This window comes from Paroedura picta, chromosome 4 (genome assembly GCF_049243985.1).
Source record: "Paroedura picta isolate Pp20150507F chromosome 4, Ppicta_v3.0, whole genome shotgun sequence".
Taxonomy (NCBI): Eukaryota; Metazoa; Chordata; class Lepidosauria; order Squamata; family Gekkonidae; genus Paroedura; species Paroedura picta.
In genome coordinates this window covers 109272824-109293445 of record NC_135372.1, presented here as the reverse complement: position 1 = coordinate 109293445, position 20622 = coordinate 109272824, and the positions used below count along the sequence as shown (strand labels likewise).

The window sequence follows — 20622 nt, the reverse complement described above, 5'->3', positions numbered from 1 at the left end:
AGAACATTGTTATTTGCGTAATATTTATTATTATGATACACTTGATCACTAGCACTCTGCAAAGCTCAGGGCAATTTGAATGGGGTTGTCTCCATTTAATCCTAGCAAGATCCTTTTGAGATAGATTAGTCTCTCAAGGCTGAGGTTTTGAGCTGAAATGATGGAGCTGAAGTCAATAATCTAGTTTCAGTTAGAAGAACAAAATTCTCCTAATGTTTCTCTGGATTTCCTACCCCCCCCCCATTTTGAAGTGAAGGTGATACATTAGAAATCTTCATTGTTGACTCTTTGCAGAGTTCTGACTTGCACGGTGGCAGTTCTCTGCCTTCTAAGACGTGGACAACCGTTCGTTGGCATAACAGGCCACAGCTCTCTCTAATAACCAAAGATGGGGTATGTTGGCTTGGCAGTAGGTTAAGAGCCACTCCATAGCCATCTGGCTACTATTCCCACTACAGTGGCTCCCCTAGATCCCGCACCAGTTCCCAGCTGGGAACGCCGGTTCTCCCATGCTGCTGTAACCCCCTAACCAGGGAAGTGCCCCACCTAGGCACAGAGTAGGTGCAAACTGCCTCTGGTTGCAGCCCAGGCCATCTGGCCCTCCAGGCCACCTAGCCTTCCCAGCCATGTTGGCCATGCCCACAGGTTGCCACCTCTTATTTGTTTGGGGAGTTGGCCACAGAAGATGGACCCCCATCCAAACAGGCTGTGTCCCCTGCCAACCCAAAAGCTGTGACAAATATTTAATGAACAAACACCAAACCAAACCTGAACTGCTGTGTCCCATAAACTGCCAACTTGTTCCCAACCAGAAACCAATGGGTGGCAGGGTGGGCAGCGTCCTCGATCATTGCCAGCAAAAGAGGCTGGGCTAGGCATGCAGCCACTTATGAGCAGCCAGCATGCTCCGCCTCCCCCCCCCCAAGCATTGGAACAGATGCCGCACCTCGTGCATGCATCCTCCACCACTGCCGCGTCTTCTTCACAGGCTCCCCAGCATTGTCAGTGGTGGCCCTGGGTAATTCTGGGACACTCTTTATCAGTGTATACATATAAAGCTGTTAACACAGAGGAGAGAAATCTGCAGCAAAATGTGAATTATCTAAGCGTGGAACTCATCCTAATAATTCTGCTAATTAAATAAACATGAATTAGAATGAGATGTGGTATAGGGAGAGAATCTGGAATTAGCTGAATCTGCTGGTTCAAATCTGTCCAGCTCAAAATGTTCAGGTGTGTTATAAAGAAGAAGAAGAAGAAGAAGAAGAAGAAGAAGAAGAAGAAGAAGAAGAAGAAGAAGAAGAAGAAGAAGAAGAAGAAGAAGAAGAAGAAGAAGAAGAAGAAGAAGAAGAAGAAGAAGGGGTCTCAAAACGGCTTACAGTCGCCTTCCCTTTCCTCTCCCTACAACAGACACCCTATGAGGTGGGTGAGGCTGAGAGAGCCCTGATATTACTGCCCAGTCAGAACAGTTTTAGCAGTGCAGAGGCAAGCCCAAGGTCACCCAGCTGGCTGCATGTGGTGGAGTGCAGAATCGAACCCGGCATGCCAGATTAGAAGCCGTTTAGATGCCGTTTCCCTCTGTATTCTATTCCTTATGAACCCTTAACCCAGAGGAAACCAGATGAGGGAATCCTTCTTCTCATCCTAGCCATGCCATGGTTTAAATGCTTCCCCACACCATTAGTACACCTCCAGTACTCTTTCATCCCAGCCTCAACCTTTAACACCCTTTGCTGCCTTCCTGGGTACTAAGTTTAATGCTGTTTCTTGGCACATGCACTTTGGTCCTTATTGGCTTCTGTGCCCTCTAGATTTGTAACTTTGGGGGAACCCTTTTAGGTGCTTATAGTCTATTTATTATATAACCAGGAACTATATAGAGCGAGCCTTTGGAGAAGAACAACCAAGAGATGAAGCTGCCTTATACTGAATCAGACCTCTGGACATCAATGTCAGTTGTCTACTCAGATTGTCAACAGCTCTCCAGATTCTCCAGAAGTCTTTCACATTACTTACTATTTGATCTTTAACTGGAGATGCTGGGAATAGAACATGGGAGCCACAAACCCTCCCAGTCGGTATTGCTGGTAATGGTTGGCAATGCTGATGCAAATGCAGGAAGAGCAGAAGCTCCATTTGAATCACATTCCTTCTCAAGGCTGTAAGAACTGACCCTAACTTGAAACAGCTTAATAATTTTTGGGAAGTTTTTGAAACAAGTTCCCTTGGGAAGCAATCCCTGTTAGGAAATAATAACTGAGAAAATAATAATGTGAATTTTCATCTATATTTTCAGTGTATCTTTTCAGTTAGGAGTTGGTAAAATACATTTCTCATTTTAGAAAATTGGGGGAGGGGTGCCTTTCCCTACCCATGCCATCCAAAAAATAGCATGATTCTAGCCAACAGAGATAAGTTTCTGATGATGAATTGCTAAGACTGACTTGGAGTCGGCAAATTCCAGCTTCTTGGATTATGAAATGCCAATGAGGCAGATAAGACATTTGCCTTTAATTAATAATTCACCACCATTGCAAAGAGAAAAATATGAAGTAAGCCATGATTTTTCCTGTAGAAATCTCTTTAGGTAACAAGCAAAAATTCTGTTACCTTCCCCGTCTTCTATCGGAAATGATAGTGTGGTGTAGTAGTTAAAGAGTGACAGCCTCTAATTTGGAGAACTGTGTTTGATGCTCCACTTCTTCATGTGCAGCCAGGTGGGTGACCTTGGGCCAGTATGCACAGAGTACTCTTAGGGGTGTACTCACAGAGCAGGCACGGTTTTTCTCAGAGCATCTGGGTCTTCTAGCTTAGGTTGCCTTGGTTATACATTTGATATGACATGATAAGTGCTTGATAATTCAGCATCATCTTGTTGTAAACTGATGTTCTTCTTAGGCAGGCACTTTTTGTGTTAACTTCTGCTCTCTTTCTCTGATGTTTTATGAGGACTGCCAGATGGGGAATTAGGAGTTTGTACATAAGACTGTCTCTAAATCCTGTCAAGAATACTGTTGCTTGGTGCTAGTTCAGCAATGGGCAGCATGAGCTGAGAGCCATTACACACCAGCATCATAGTTCACCGAGGCATCAATTGTTTTGGAAGGTTTTTCATCAAAGCCAGGATGTGCTAGCTGGCACCTTTGGTCATGCTACATCATCGTTCTGTAGAATAAATTCCAAGTCTTACCAAATGCTTCCCACAGCATAGCAGCTTCTGCTAGGGTGAAGGTTTCTTTGTTCATTCAGACAAGCCAGGCTGATCAGAGAATGTTAGCTACTTTCATTCCAGCCAAGTGACTTCAGACCCATGCAAAAGTGGATTGCCAGGCTCTCCGTAGCAAAAAGATTGCAGCATGACTACTTTATTGTATATTTAAATGCTGGTGTTTCTATTAATTAGGGTTCATCATGGAAGTAACAAGGAAGTATGTGCAAGTTTATCATACAAGCACAGCGACTTTCCCCAGCTCAATAATCCTCTTCCATGTAAGTTACTCATGTTACAACATGGGAAAAATATACCCAGCAAAACTGGCTCCTTCCTGAATACTCATAGAGCAAAGAATACATTTAAAAAGGAGGATTTCCTTAAAACATATTACTTGTGTACTGCTCTGTTTTGTTTTATTGGGTTTTTTTTTAGTTTTTGTTGGGGCACTATTCTCAATTTGATTAGTTACATTATTCATTGGTAGGGGTGAGCACTCGGTTTTTGTTTCTGGTTAATTTTCTTTTTAAAAACTTGCTTGGGTTTTGTTGTTATTAAAGCTATTAGTTATTCATTGTTTGCTTCTTGTTTCCATTGGTTTCAAGGGAAAACACATTTCTGGCTGTAAGCATGGTCCTTTTCATATATTACAGGCCGTGCTCCAGGAGACCAGCCAGCTTGCCTAGATCCTCCTGATAGGTGCAGTTGCCAAGTGGTGTGAGAAATGGGCAGTACTTAATGTATAAGGTCAGTGCACATGAATTGGAATCCTGAACAAATCAAAGTTTCTCTTGCATGTTATCCAGAGGCTGTTGATGCATGTAAAATCTGCACATTGCCCTCTGTCAGACAACATGGCAACAACAAATACCATGAGGATTGCTGAGGGTGCACACTCCCTATATGTGTGATTAGCAGTTTCCCAGCAGGCAAGATTTTAGCATAATTGAAACACCGTTCTCCCTATCTACTTAGGCTGAACTGCCCAGGAATTGTGTCCCTTGCCCAGGAGATGGTCCCTGCCAAATTGAGACAGTTACAACAACACACCTTTGTTTTTTTATTTATTTACTTTCTTATTTCACTTTTACCCCAACATTCTCCTCCAATGGGACCAAAACCAGTTGACATTATCTTCTTCTATGTTTTATCTCCACAACAATCCTGTGAATCAGGATTAAGCTGAGAGTGCATGTCTGGCCCAAGATCATTCAGCAAACTCCATGGCAGACTGGGGACCTGAACCAAAATCTCTCCAGTTCTAATCTGACAAAATGTGACTAGTGCAATCCTGTGCACTAGTCACAAGGGAAGTATTTGGAAATTCAGGAAAGTAGGGCACAAATAACACATGAAATGTCACTGGGCATCACATTTATCAGGAATGTGGGGCCATTTCTGTTCCAGGCATGAGGATGGTGAGATGCAGCTTGCCCCAGCCAATCTTTCTATCTTTCTCTATATCACCAGTGTGTAAGTTGTTCCTCCAGTGAGAGAAGGCATGGCAGAGGGCAGAATCTAGCTTCTCTCAGCTGTGGACTCTGTTTTTTTTGTTGTTGTTTTTAAACAGAGACCACTCATTTCAGATGTTATTTGGTACTCATGGAGTTACCTCTCAGGCTCATCAGATTAAGCTAAGTAGTTTTAAAAGGTTATCTTTTTTCTCTACCACACCCAATAACAGGTGGGTGAGGGACTTCAGTGAAATGGCACAGGGAGTTTGTTACCCCTACCACAGCACTAATCCAAATGTGAGCCTCTTCCAACTGTTTGGGGGAAAGATGAAAGATGTTGAGCGTGCCTTGCTTAGAGTGACAAAATATATAGAACCAGCCCTGTTACCACCATACCAAGCTGGTTCTTTTGGGCACTATAGAATACGTTCCAGACTAGGAATTCAATAGTACGGGAAACAAGCATAATTAAAGCTGAATTGTTAGTGCTATTGTTATCATGAATTATTCAGATAGTGCCATCAATGTCCATGGTACTTTACAAGATTAAATAAAAAGAGCCTTGCTGAGAACGTGTGATGTGATCTAAAAGCTGAACAAAGAAAAAGAAAGGGAGTGGTGGAAACGATAAAGCACGAATGTGATAAAGTGCAATTATGTACAAATTTAAAACTAACAGAATTACAGCCTGCAGTCATCCCCAAATTATAGTGTGTCACTGGTAGGGAACAGGGTGTATGAACCTCAGAATGCCTCTGGGACCATACTTGTGTTTACTAAGATATGCTGAAGTGACTCAGGAAAGTGGGCTGTTCTTCATGTTGCAGGAGAAGGCAAAGATTTCTCTAGAGGAAGGCTGCTTTGTTCTTAGGGTCAAATCGAGGCCAGATTTGCATATGTAGCAAAACGAGCTTGTAGAATTTAACAGACTGTACCTCTTCAGACTTCTAGCAGGACGTCATATGTTTTATTGCATCCTCATTCCAAAACACTCTGCAAATACAAAAAAAGTATATCCGAGAGGAAGGCTCGACCATTCACATGCTATGCTCATTTTGCGTTTACAAGCAATTGTCAATGTAGAGGGATTCTGAAAAATATAATCCCTCACATCCAGACTGAAGTGACAGTCCTTTCCGCCATTTTAACCCTCTGTGCCCACATTATCTCCTCATTCTGCTGATACATATAGACCAGGATTTATCAGGTCTCTCATATCTTTAAGCAAATAGTGCTGCAAAGAATGATGTACATCACCCTAAAGGGTACATCATGTTAATGCCCTAGCAGCATGACCCAGTTCCCCCACAGCAGCTGGTCAGTTCTCACCATCCAGGAGGAAGAACAATCCAACTTTTTTGAGCATGATCAGGCTCTATAATAAACATGACACTGTTGCACAATAAAATTTTGCAGATATAAAAGAAGAATAATCAGACGGCATGAATTACATGAAGAACTGGGGATGACTGTTTTTACTGGCAGAATCACTTACATGCCAAGTAGGCTCTGCTCCATTCAATATCAGTGTCCTATGTATTAGAAATACTCTTGGCACCTTGTTTTTCCTTTTTCCCTTTCAAGTGCGCTGAAGAAAAATATTTTGAAACTACTTTAGTAAAGCCACGAAAATCTAAAAAAAAAATGTTCAGGGCCACATGCCGCACCTAGCCAACAGTTAACCAGAGTCTGCCGGGGGACTTTGACTATAGAGTGCCTTTGTCAGCTGCATTTGTCTGGTCCTCAGTTCTGCATCTTTAAGGGAGTGCCTTCACTGAATTAATAGTATAAAGTGCTACTATTCCATAGTATTCAAGCAGATTTACTTAAGCTGTCAGTGCAGAGAGAGAATGACACATTAGAATGATTGTACGTGAGGTATATTAGCTTCTAACTCGTGCTGACTTAAGTAGTAAAATGAATTTTGCTTTCAGATGACTTATTCAGATTCTACGGTATTTTATTAACTGCTCACATTCCATTGACTTGAAGTGGTTAAGCAGCCGTATAATTAATGCAACCTGTATGGATAACCCTGGGCATATCAGATCCATTGTCCCTTTTGTTTCCTTCAAGACTAATTTGAACATCGAGCTTCAGGTAGTGATGTCTACATTGTCTACAAATGTCCAGATTTCTGAGTTTCTGTCACTATTCAAAGAGATATTAATGCTTCCAGTGTATATTCAGTGACTGGGGGGGGGGGGAGGAGAAATAATTCCTTGTATCACTAATTCTAGCGTATAGATACTTCGCCTTACAAATTAGAGCCATATACTTTTGACAGAGGAAAGAGTTTCAGTATCCCAAAGACAGGTTGTAAAGGAAGCTAGAGAGGGAATGGGGGTGATTTTCTATGTAAGCCAGGTTCCTATGAGACTGTATTTTGATATGGAGAAGGCTGGGAAACTTTCCAGGGTTTAGCTCTCCATATCCCAAAGTGGTGTCTTTGCTATGCCGAGAATGCAATTAGGAAAGTCTCTCAGGGACCTCCCCCTGTTTATCTTGTGTGGTCTTATTCATTATTAAATAAGACAACAAAATACATTCTCTTATTGAGTTGCAATATACAAGCCCCAGGCTGTGGTGTTGATGAAGAGGGCTTGACTCTTTACAGTGGCTTTTTATATGTGTCTAGTGGAAGGGAGGGATGGCTGATGCTAGTTTTCAGCCACACAGGGACCCATCAATGTCTATCTTTTCATTTTTAGCTAGTCACTAAATCAGCTAACAAAATCTTGGGCCCCCAGCTGCTTAACTGTGCACTTAGAATGCACGTTATGTGTCTGAAGCTTTCTGAAGGCTGGCACACAGCTTAATTTGACAAAGACAAACTACTGTATCTTATTTCTGCAAATGACAGGAAAAAACCACCTAAGGCTAGGTCACACCCTGAATGCATTTGGAACCTGGGCAAAGCACAAGGGTTTGGTCACCCATGAGCACAGGGGTTATGACAACCAACCTTGAAAGAGAAAGGTCACATGGGCACCACCAGCAGTGCTATCAAATCCCCTTGCCAACTTACTATGGAAATATAGCAATTCAAGTTTTAGTCAAGATGAAAAATTAAGTTCACATCCTGTTTTATGTGCTTTTCTTCCGTCCTCAGTTTTAATGATGCTAGATCCAAAGTTAAACCTATGTTCAAATGGAATAGTCTTATTAGACAGGACTTGCATTGAAAGGCGAGACATATTTCAAGGATTATTTTCATAGCAGCTTTAATGAAGAACAGATGCAAGCTGCCTAGAGAGTCTGATACAAGCTTAGTTCCCTAATAAGGATAGATTTGGAGTGGTTCCTTTTAAAAATTGCTGTCAGAGAGTATGGAGTATTTTTTTTTCGTGTTTAAGAAAGCAGAAAGCTGTTGGCATGAGTTAAATTATGAGCTGTGCAAACTATTTTGATAGGATTATCCATATTTATCATTTGAGACATAAGTAAATTATGAGAACAGTTGTCATCAGATGCTAGATCATTACAACTATACAATTGTTAGTTTACTATCGTTACCATATGGCTTTATTGGAACTGGAAGTTCAAAATCCATCGGGAGAATCTACCTGCTCTTCTCTTGTAAATCTGTATTTTTTCACTTATTTGTATATTTAATATTGTATTTTAGAATGGATGTGATCCACCCTGAGCCATCAGGGAGGGCAGAATACAAATGTCAACATTAATAAATATAAAATAACTAAAAGAGAACAGAAGGATGCTTGAATATGCAACCACTGGTTGAAGCATATAATATCCCCCATGTGTTTCAGGTTGGGGAAATGGGGGGGGGGGGGGAGACTGGTGTCCCTCCTTGTCCACACCACAGTCTTGGTTAGAATTGGGGCCCCAGGACATTTTTAGAGGGAGTTTTTTCTTAGGGATTAGCAGTTGGTGTAGAGTTGCCAATCCCTATGCAGAACATGTGGCAAACATGATACTTAATTTGGCCCTTAGTTCCTTTAAGACCTGAAGTAGAAAAATACAAATGGTGCTCCCAGCACTAAAGTGCAACAGTACATTAAAGAACTGACAATTTGCTGTCTCTTAATGGTGACCCACAACTCTCTCACATTGACCTGAAATTATCCCAGGACAACATGGCTGTATCTTCTCAACTCTTAGCCCTTCTGTTGCTACACACCAGAACAACTTCAGATTGTGTGGCCCTAATCAGTTGCTTCCAATAAGATATTTGTTTTCTAATGAAGAAAAGTTAAGAAGTTATTTTTTCTACAATGTCTGAGCTTTTTTCTAACATTTTCCATATGACTGCAGCTTTAGGAGTTGCTTTATTTTGTTTTCAGAAAACAGGAAACAATATTTGATATCGAAGTATCCATCTTGAAATGACAGCCTTCCCTTCACATTTTTTTCCAGCCAGCAGTGTTGCAATTTTTATTTTGACATTTTCAAAGTGAGGCATCATGTTTCCAGGAATCTTTTTGACATGTTGATTTTTGTATTTTTTCAGTTCAGAAATGAAAGATTTAAATGTTCAGCCTGCCATTTCTACTGCACTAAAGGGTGCTTTGCAGAATCTATTTTTGAATAGATTTCTAGTGATTAGAGAACAAGGGCCCTGTATTGTTCCATGCCTAAAAGAAATTTATAATAAACTATGCAATGTAACAGAAATGGGCAGAGTTAATACATATTGCAGAGTTCAACTTTTCACCTTACAGGCTAGGGATGGGCATGAAACAGCTGCTGAACCAAAGTTCGTCATGAATTTTGCCTGGATGAGAGTTCAAGAACTGAGGTTTCTGACCTGATTAACAAGAATGAACTTCTCCAAAAGTGTGTGTGGGGGGGCAATTCATGGTTCAGACACCTTGTGAAGAGCAGAATGCAAAGGTTGCCCCTGAATTCTGCTCTTCATGAGAAACAGCCGAGGATCTGGTAGCTCTCACTCACTCAGCTATTTGGTTTTAAAGGTTTGGAGCCATTTAAATCTTGCTTTGATCTCCCCAGAAGAAAACAGGGTTAAATGGTTCAAAGCCATTTAAACCAAAAGATGAGAGACGGGGATAACTCTCCCTGCTGCCTCAGCAACGGCTCCTTTGTGCAGCCTGATTTAAAGAGGTTGTGGGAGGAGGCACAAGACAGCAGAGCTGGTAGAGAGAGCTCTCCCCACCAGCCCAGATGTGGGCTTCCTGATCCAGAGAACTCTCCCTGTCACCTTGGCGGTCTTTGGCTCTCTCCTAAAGCCACTTTAAATTCGATGAGGGAGCCTGCAGCTGGAACAGCAGAAAGAACTCTCCCCACCTCACACCTGTGGGCATCCATGGGCAGTCCATTTAAAGGGACTACAACAGGGAGCCAAAGGCAGCTGAGCTGGAGTTGAGAGCGCTCTCTGTGCTGACCTAGCTGTCTCAGACTCACCTATATAACCTATTTAAAGAACCTATGCCAGGGAGCTGCCATTTAAATGATCTGTGGTAGCCAGAAGTAGAAAGGGAGATGGGATCACTTCGGAAGAGATTTCCTAATCCCATCTCCCCGTCTCCTAGAGGAAGAGGAAGAGAGGAAGAGGAAGAGGAAAGTTGGTTCTTATATGCTGCTTTTCTCTACCAGGAGTCTCAAAGCAGTTTACTATCGCCTTCCCTTTCTTCTCCCCACAACAGACACCCTGCGAGGTAGGGGAGGCTGAGAGAGCCCTGATAATACTACTCAGTCAGAACAGCTTTATCCGTGCTGTGGTGAGCCAAAGGTCACCCAGCTGGCTGCATGTGGACAAGTGGGGAATCTAACTCAGCTCACCAGATTAAAAGTTGGCACTCCTAACCTAGCTGTGCAATCCTTTTCACCAACTCAGTGGCCTTGGGCTCCCTTCTACAAACCCTTTAAACTGGACTGTAGGAAACAGCCAACAGCTGGGAAAGCAGGGAGTGTTCTCCTCATGGTACCAAGTGCGGGGTCCCTCATGCAGCCCATTTAAAGAGGCTGCACCACATAGCCAGAAGCAGCTGAGCCAGCACAGAGAACCTTATCCACACCAGCCCACTTGTCTATTGTTTGTTCGTACAGCTCATTTAAGAGGTTATACCAGGGAGCCACCTCTGGCATTATCCCTTAAATGGGCTATGCCAGCCATGAGAAAAGAAGACCCTCAGAAACTTGTTACCATAGACAGAGCAGGTCTGTGTTGCTCCTGAGCTGTATACAAATGGGGGGGGGGGACAATAAATCTTGCAAAAAAGTTGTTGACTTTTATACTGTTTCCAAGAGACCTTGTGAATTTTTTGGCTGAGTACAATGATTATTACAAAGGTTAAGAAGTCTCACAATGAAACTAGACATTACCAAGTATTTAATCATGTTTTGATGATAAAGACCCTGAAGACAACAATTTCTCTCTGTTTAATGTTAACTTCTTGTAGGAACATCAGAATTCTTCTGTTAACTGAAAGATTTATTGAGCCGTAGTTTTTTCCCCCATTTGTATGCATCCTCCCATGAGCCTCTTGTGGTGCAGGGTGGTAAGGCAGCAGAAATGCTGTCTGAAGCTGTCTGCCCATGAGGCTGGGAGTTCAATCCCAGCAGTCGGCTCAAGGTTGACTCAGCCTTCCATCCTTCCAAGGTCGGTAAAATGAGTACCCAGCTTGCTGGGGGGTAAACAGTAATGACTGGGGAAGGCACTGGCAAACCACCCCATATTGAGTCTGCCATGAAAACGCTAGAGGGCATCACCCCAAGGGTCAGACATGACTCAGTGCTTGCACAGGGGATACCTTTACCTTTATCTTTTATGCATCCTCCCGTGTGTATTTCTACTTTGTTATCTTGATTTTCAAGTTTGAAATATGGCTCCCGTGCTATGACATCCAGTTGCAGTGCCAATAGTTGCCTCCCTAAGGTAAGAGTTACATGGCAGCCCCAAATGGGTTGTTGGGTGCTGCTGTGATAGCATCACCACATCATTCTATTCCAGTATTGTTGCAAGAGAGGGGTGATGAAATAGACAGGACAAGCAGGACCAAGCAAGTCATGAGTTGAGAAGGCCAAGCCAAGTGTCCATCACTGGCAAGAGGTGGAGAAAGATGGGCCACAGGAGCTATGCTCCTCCTCTGCTGCACATACCCCTTAAAGATACCAGTTCTCATTACAAGCCCTAGCCAGCTATCAGTATATTTGGGGGTGTCATCCATCAACCCTATGGGCACCTCACAGGCCCATTATGCACGGCCGCCGAAACGGCGATTTCGGGTCACATGGAAAACACGGAGGGGGAAGACGCGACGCACACCGGTTATGCACGGGGCGGGGCGCGACGGCGGCAAAACCCAGAGTAACCGATTATGCACGCGGCGATCCGGGCGCCGCTTCTGGTTGCGCCCCGGTTACCCGGAAGCTGCGCTTTCTTCCGCGTTTCACTGACGCGGCTTTTTCAGCGGCATGCACCGAAGCTGCAGCCGGTTGCAGCCGGCTCCGTGCGTTATCCGTGATTTTAGTCACCGCCATTCCACCCCGAATGTGCGCTAAAACCCCCGTGCATAATGGGTCACAGTGACACTCCACACACAGAGCATACAGGGCCCTAGAAGGTGACAACAGACAAAAACATATCTGAGGGACTGTCTCTCCAAGTGTGCACCCCAAAAAGCCTTGTGTTCTGCCAATACCAACTTGTTAGTGGTCCCTGGCCCCCCAAAAGTGTGATTGGCCTCAACCAGAGTATTCTTGGCCCTGGCAACAGTCTGGTGGAATGAGCTGCCAGCAGAGATCTGGGCCCTATCGGAACTATCTAAATTCTGAAAGGTCTGTAAAATGGCACTCTTCCACCAGGCATATGGGTGAGGCCTACCATTGGAACCTGGAATTTGGAAGCTAGATCTGAAAGGAACCATGAATGACATCGTAAATTCCTACCACTTGAAATTGATTGGAGCACTTTAGTTGATATCTGATTTCATAGGTTTCACTATGAATATGAATTAGTTTTTATATGTTTTACCTTCCTAAGCCTGCTTGCAGAGAGGGATGATCTACAAATAAAAAATAAACATAAATGTTAGGCTGTCCCCCACTCACCACCTGCTGTGGCCTACAGCAAAGCACCCATACTATCAATGGCATCCCCATGCCAACCTGCATGCTGCCTTCACTGGAGATGCAGCAGGGGGTGTCAGCAAGGCCTGGAGGGACTCAAACAAGTTCCCAGCAGCCACAACACCTGACCCAGGTGCAGCTACCCCCCCCCCAGCCCCTTTGTTTGCCAGGGCAGGGTCATTGCCATCTGAAAATGTTGAGTTCACTCTCTGCATCACATCCTCCTCAGGTGTCTGGTCTGGGGAACCCATAATACCCACTGACCACAGGACCATGGAGGCTGCCATTGCTGAGTGACTCCTCCAGATCAGGGCACATATTTTGTCCATGATATCAGCAGGGAACATCAGGGAATAGGGACCTTGGTACAGGGGGAAAACACAGCAGTCTGTTTACAGAAACTCCTAGGTGGGTGCCCAGCCAGCCCTTGCATCCCAGCCCCTCCCAGAGGTACCCCACATTCCCCCCTCCCTTACAAGACTATTATGTATAAGGTATAACCTCACTAGGCCTTTAAAATTTGGGGCTCTCTTTTAAACTGGTTCTTTCATCCCTCTCCAGTTTAGAATTTCTTTGATGCATGAGCACAGACCAGTTTTCATCTTGTCCACACAGATGCCATTTACTTCTGTACACATGGGGGCTGCCCTGTAGTTTACTTTGCTAATGTCTTTACTATCTCAAACACAAGGGAAGTACTTGACAATTTGAAAATTTGATGATAAAGACCTGTCATAATATATTCTATAATACACCCCAACTGCTATAAATGGTCAATTAGTACATGTTTGTACAGTAATTATAGTTGACCCACAATACATAATACATAATCCACAAGAAAATGTCAAAATCTATAATGAAAGAGATGTAGGATTTTTTGGCTTTAGATATCTCTCTTTAGGAAAATAACCTGTTTTTCCTGACATTTTCCATGAATGGTTATCAGTTACTCTTTTTACAGTTTCATGAGCAGGACATTGAGGGTGAACGGACACCATTTTTGGACAGCTCTGTGCAGAACTACCTAAAATCCAAGCACAATCCATGAATGGATGGGGATTTAACTCACAACCTCTACAGAAGCCCTGTTCACAGGTTTCAGTGACTGCTCAGTATGTGTGTGTATGTATGTGTATATGTGTATGTATATGTGTTTGTGTATACACACACATGTTCGTAAGGAAGAGCCAACATGTACCAACTTTATGAATAAAACTGGGGCCCAATAACTGAATAAATGTATGGTTTCAATCACACATTCATATGTATGGGCATTCACTGTAACATGACAATTACTCAAAGCATGTATAAAGAAAAACCATATTCATGGTACATGTGTGTACTTTAACTTGTGAACAGAGCTGCATTGATTTAGTTTACAGGAATACTGGACGTATGCATGCAGCCATTGCTAGGCAATCAGAGTACAAATTACACAAGAGGGAATATCTGCATGTAGATTCTGTTCAGAAGCCCCAGTCAACACGAGAAGCAAAAAAGTGGGCCAGCAGGCATAATCCTGCTTTCCTCTCCTCACATTGTTTTCCCCTGGATTACTTGTAATCTGTACAAGGCTTCTGTTCTGTTCCTTCTGGGTTTCTCACAGACACTCTTTTCTTTTCTCCCTCCCTTTCCTGCTTTCCTACCCATTTTGGACATCTCTTCCCCACTCTCTGCCCATTCCTGCTCACCACTGTCATCACCTTCTCTTGCCCTCTAGAGCTCTCCATCAGCCTCCTTGCAGTGATAGTTATTGTATGTGGACTGGCCCTGGTGGCAGTTTTTCTCTTTCTCTTTTGGAAGCTGTGCTGGGTGCCCTGGAAGAATAAGGCTATTTCGACTAACTCCCAGGTTTCGGCAGAACACTCCCAGGTTTCGGCAGAACACGAGAAAGAAACCATGGCTGACAAGCTAAAGGACACAGGCACCATTGGTTTCTTGGAAGCAGCTGTGAAAATCAGTCACACATCACCAGATATTCCAGCAGAGGTTCAGATGTCCATGAAAGACCACCTCATGAGGCGTACACGGATGCAAAGGCAAACGACAGAACCAGCATCTTCCACCAGGTGAGTGCTGACTGATCCTTGGTTGCTATTGGCTTAGACAATTCAGGGTTGTTTTTTTTTCCTGAGATGCTGAAAATGGAGAGGGCCTTTAAAGTTTGGAGAGGAGGGAGCAGTAATGCCTATCCTACTGTACCCAGTTCTGCTCCACTGCCATTTACTGGTGAGAATCTGTCCCTTATGGCCAAACACAGAAATATTTTTCCAACAACCAAATGTGGAACATCTCCATGGGTTAGTAAGTGCTGAAACAAACATCTATATATTTTTGTTCTTTAATTATTATTTTCCCCTATAATTCTGCCCTGTCTCTGGTGACCCAGTCCTCCATGAATTTATTAAAGAGTTATTGGTTGTCTTAGATATGTTTTAGTAATGTGGAAGTAATGCCTTTGCAACATTCAGATTCATCTGAATGCCAGTCAAAGCATCCGACAATAGTTTTCAAAGGACTGAAAGCTTAGTTTGGTTCTTCAGCTTGAGATGGGGCCTTTCAAAATACAAGCCCTTCTGAAGTATTTCTTCTCCTCACTGGCGGAAAGGCTAAAGGGAAAAGAATGAATCATACATGGAATTAGTGACTGTAGCTACTGCTAGGGTTCCTAGATTATTAAGAAACATTTTCCCATACTTCCCTAGCCTGAATTTATGGGCATTCCAACACAAGACTGATGAACACTAGAGAAAGCCAAAAAGGATCAAGAATGATAGCAGATATTTAGTAACAAACTAGACTAAATAATGTGTTCTACATAACAAAGGTATTAACCAGTATATGCAAAGTTTCCCAGTACTGTTTTCCTGTTTCCTGATGAAGCCATTTGTGGAGATACAAAAATACCACTTCGGAAGTAAAGTAGTGATTAAAATTCTAGAGGACAAAGGAGATGTGAGGAATCATAAATAAACTGTTTCCCAAAGGACCTCTGCTTTCTTTAAGTTTAGACATATTCCTCCCAGATCTGACTTCCCTCCTGTTTTACAAAGTATTAGAAGACAGAGTGATCTCCGAAGAGCTCACTTTTTAAAATGTAAACAGAGTCCACCTGATTGGATGATCTGTAGGACTGTCAAAAAAGTCTAGTAGCTAAGGAAGTGTAAATTAGCATCTCCACTGAGGCTCTCAGATCAAATATGTATGATCTCTGTTCATTGCTACATTTATATTCCCTGCATAAAGAATAGGCATCTACAGCTTTCCCTTTCTATAGCACTCATCCAGCCCCATGAGAACATCGCGTAATCCCTAAAATTCATTCTCATAAGAAAAATGGAATATTGGTCTATGTTAAACATAGAAGAAACTTAAGTCCAGGGCCATGGATGGCAATAGCCTGACATTTGAACTCTGTATGAGGTGAGGCAATCATGGTTTGCTATAATTTTGGTTTTGTTATAATTGATCATCTGATTGCTCCATCATGTGGTCAAAATTATTTTTAGCATACAAGGAAAAGAGAGTTCAAAAATGCCTTTGTTACTTCCATAGGGATCATAGCAAAAACATGTTAAAGACTAATAAATTGATTATTGTGTAAGCTTTGATCATAGTACCCTTTAACATTTATTTTCAACCATGTATTCTGGAGCAGCTGCATAGCAGAGCAATCCCACTAATGGTGTAAGGGATATCGAACCCTCAGATTTTGACTATACTCACATAAGCAGTATGTGTCACTACCAGCTCATATCTGTCAAACCCTAATTTATTGTTTGATGTAATGGGCCACCATTTATGTCGATGTCTGTGTCAATTTCCTCCTAAAAATGTTCTTGTCACTTGTAAATCATTAAGCAATTGTACTGAAGGGCATTTACACCAAATCTTTGGCTGACACACATCTCCTGGCACTGGGAGAGACTCCCTCGACTACATGCTGGTCCCTGCCAAAGGCTGGCTTGATGGTGAACCAGTGGACGTAATACACCAGCCTCCCTATGGGTTCTTGATCCTAACCAAAGAGGATTCAGCCCCTGTTACTGTTACTTGACCTCATTGTGTCAAGCTGTCAATATGCTTGTGGCCACTTTAATTTTATTTGGACTCAGGGAGGCAGGGAGAGATATCAGTGACATGGAGTACTGTCAAATGGAATTACAGCCTTTTGCTCTCTTTCTTGCTTATGTGGCTCAAAGCAGGAATAATTAGATAAATGGAATTGACATATCACTCACTGAACTGGCTAAGAGGAAGCTGCATCTCAGCATTCAAGATCAGCCGCTGCCTTGGGGTCACTATAGTCTCAGATGGAGAAATGAAGTACAAGAGTTTGTTACAATGAAAAAGGGAGGCTACAAGGATCTAGAAGCAGAGGGAAACCAGAAATTTAAGAATCCTTTCTCAGAATCATTTAGTATCTAACCCAGAGAATCTTTTCAGTGGTTATGGACTGACTTAATCCATTGCTGGAGCTGGGCATGTGATTTAGTGATGACACATGCCCAGATGTCCATCACTATCTGAAGAGCAGAGTGAAGACTACTATGCTAGGTGCTGAGGGCAAATGTTGCTCATTTTTTATTCTCTTGCTTTCTGGAAGAGGAAGCAAAGATCTGCCCAGTTGTCTTCAACCACCAATTCCTCAACTCCCAATGTTTCCACCTAGACAGTTAGGAAGGCAAGAGGTCAATAGCACTCACATCAGAACAGGCATTCAGAGGAAAAGATTTAATTTTGACATCATGGCTAATGACCATTAGTAGGGCTTTCCTCCATGAACATATCTAACCCATTTAAAAATCGTCTAAGTTAATGGCCATCACCACATACTGCACTAGTGAATTCCACAGTATTCTTGCATTGTGTGAAACAGTACTTTCTTTTGCCTGTTCTGAGCCAACTGCTGATCAGTTTCATTGGGTGACCCCAAGCTACAGCATCTATTTCATTATTGTATTTTTATTCCACCTTTCCTCCAAAGAGTTTTAGGACAATCTATATCATGTTCCTCCCCTCCATTTTACCCTCACAGCAACCCTGTGACTTTGGATTGAGAGAAAATGACTGGGTCAAGGACACCCAATGAACATCAGTGGCAAAGAAGGATTCAAACTTGAGTCTCTGCAGTCTGATTCTGACACTATAACTACACTGAGAGTAAACGTGTTGTCCAGAAATTTAGGGTTCAGAAGCCTGGTGTGAAAGTACAACCAAAGAATCACACCAAGGGGTTTTTACATTGGGTCACATTGTTTATATATTAGATTTTATTTATTTATTTATTTATTTAGATTTCTATACCGCCCATTTCTTTGCATCTCTGGACGGTTTACATTGAACATTATATAAGTTACATGGAACATTATACAGACTGTAACATCAAAACAACTTTCATAAAGCATCAAAAAGATTACAAAACCATATAGTATAACAACAATTAACAGTAACATTGGGAGGATTGAACAAAGAAGTCTAAACTCATTGAATTTGCTAATTAACTATATCTTCTGTAGGTTATAAACTAAAACTTGATTCATTGGCTCTTTGGGCCTCATTGTCTCCTTGTTGTCAAGATGTTGCTAAAAGCATCATATACATTTGTAAAAATTTCTAAAAATACATAAAAGTCACCTTGTGGGCCTGAAACAGAGTATTATTTGGGCTCCCATGTGGAGTACCACAGGGGGTGATATTCTCTCCCACTCTTTTTAACATTTACTTGCACCCTCTGGCCCAGTTGGTCTGGAGCTTTGAGCTGGGTTGTCACCAATATATGTATGACATCCAGCTCTACATCCTAATGGACGGATGGACTCTCCCCTCCCAAATACATTTGCCAGTTGTTTGGAAGCAGTGGCTGGAAACTCAACCCCTCCAAGATGGAGGTCCTGTGGCTAGGTAGAAGAGCCCAGGATTAGGACGTGTACCTCCCATGCCTGGATGGGGTGCAATTAACTCCTGCACTGACTGCCAGGAATTTGGGAGTGACCTTTGATGCCTCTCTTTCTATGGAGGCTCAGGTCACACAGTTAGCCCAAGTGGCATTTTTCCATCTGCACCAAGCATGGCTACTAGCGCCCTACCTGTTCTCAGAACATTTGGCTACAGTGATCCATGGTCACTTCCAGGCTAGACTAATGTAACTTGCTCTACACGAGCCTTCTCTTGACTTTGATTCGGAAACTGCAGCTGATACAAAATGAGGCTGCAAGGGTCCTCACTAGTACACCTTGGAGGGCCCATATCCAGCCAGTGCTATGATATTTGCACTGGTTGCCAGTCTGCTTCCAAGTCAAGTTCAAGGTATTGGTTTTATCCTTCAAGGCTCTACACAGCCTGAGTCCTGCTTATCTGTGGGACCGCTTATCTGTCTAAGCTCCCTGCAGGGCTCTTCGCTCTGCAGGTATGAATCTACTGGTTGTCCCAGCCCCCCGGGACATCCTCTTGGCCTCAAACAGGGCCAGAGCCTTTTTGGCCCTGGCCCCAGCCTGGTGGAATGAGCTCCCAGAAGAGCTAAGGGCCCTGTTGGAATTGTCAGCTATCCGCAGGGCCTGTATGATGTAGCTCTTCCACCAGGTGTATGGTTGAGGCCAGTACAGGGTCCCGGAGTTACCATCAGTGGATCCCCAATATATGTGCCAGGTCAGAGCCCTCTCTCCCAGGTAAAGAGCTTTTGACCCATGTGCTGAACGAGGGGTGGTGGAGGATGCCATTTTGTCCATTGTTAATTGTATTAAGTGGTGTTTTAAGGGGTTTAACTGTGTTTTTATCATTTTATTGTAAACTGCCACAAGTCAACCGAGAGTGGTGGTACAGAAATCAATCAATCAATATTAAAATGGCATTACAATGAGAACTTTAGGTGAACAGACTTCGGTTCAAGAAACTCTAATCATATAGAACCAGTTTGGGGACTTGGGGACAGCAAGGATGTCATAACTCAAGGGTCCACATGCTGTCACCCTGAGCAAGCCAATCTCCTCAGACAGTACCTATTTGATCCCGCTATCCATTGTTGAACATATATGATATTCTCTAATGTTGTATCAATTTGGATTCTTTATTGAATATTAATTCCAGATGGTTGGCCATCATCGATAAAGCAGATAAACATGGAATTCTCTGGATCTTTTAAAAAATAGAATTGTTACCTTAATTATAAAGATAAGAAATTTCTGATCTGATTTCTTTAAGAACTGTGAACACCATCCAGTCCCAGTGATTATCTGTCAATTCAACATTCTTTATCATGTCTACTTGGCAAAGTCCCTCAGATGTTCCTCAGATTCTCCCTGTGTAATGGCCCCAAGACTCATTTTCTGTGACAGTAATAAGCTGTTGTCAAAGGAATTATAAAATTTTATAATGTCCCTGAAGATGTTATATGCATACCACTCTGATTCTCTCACTCTCCTCGAGCCAACCTTGAGGGAATGAATGTTCTCTAAAAACTGGACAATTGTTGCACTGGGGCTAATTTTATGTCTAAACCACCCTTTATGTGGTGTTGATGTTTCCCACTGCATATGAACCAGTAGCCTGTGATAGCTTCAGAACAGCAAAACAGCATTTTTGAGCCAAAAGAAAGCACATACACAATGTAAACTGAGTAAGCTACCTATCTTCCAGCCCTCTAGGAAGTATGGTACACTGGCTAGACTTCTGCATTTATTTTGTCATTGATAAAAATTAGGAGTTTTAATTAACTATTAATATGAAAATGAATCAAATCCCACTTCTATAAGGGGGGACCATGATTTTTTGTTTGTTTGTTTAGTAATTGGAGTCTTTGTCACTATTTGTTTCACTTTTACAAGGCAGGAGGCATTTTCCTGATAAGCACATAGAAAGACCCCTGTGTTTTTTAGGTGGAGGGATGCTCTGGGCTTTCATGACTGA

At 42.6% G+C, this 20622-nt stretch overlaps 1 protein-coding gene across 9 annotated transcripts in view; it reads left to right on the top strand.

Moving 5' to 3' along the window:
* The window catches only part of SYT6 (synaptotagmin 6), a 163254-nt gene that overhangs the window by 61989 nt on the left and 80643 nt on the right, over positions 1 to 20622 (top strand). For 5 of the 9 annotated variants that reach the window (XM_077334960.1, XM_077334957.1, XM_077334958.1 and 2 more), the window contains one exon: positions 14438 to 14786. In XM_077334960.1, the coding sequence (XP_077191075.1) occupies positions 14438 to 14786 (349 nt within the window). Of the gene's footprint in view, positions 1 to 3864; positions 3959 to 14437; positions 14787 to 20622 lie in introns of all 9 variants that reach the window. The other 4 variants (XM_077334961.1, XM_077334963.1, XM_077334966.1 and 1 more) reach the window with 4 other exon arrangements.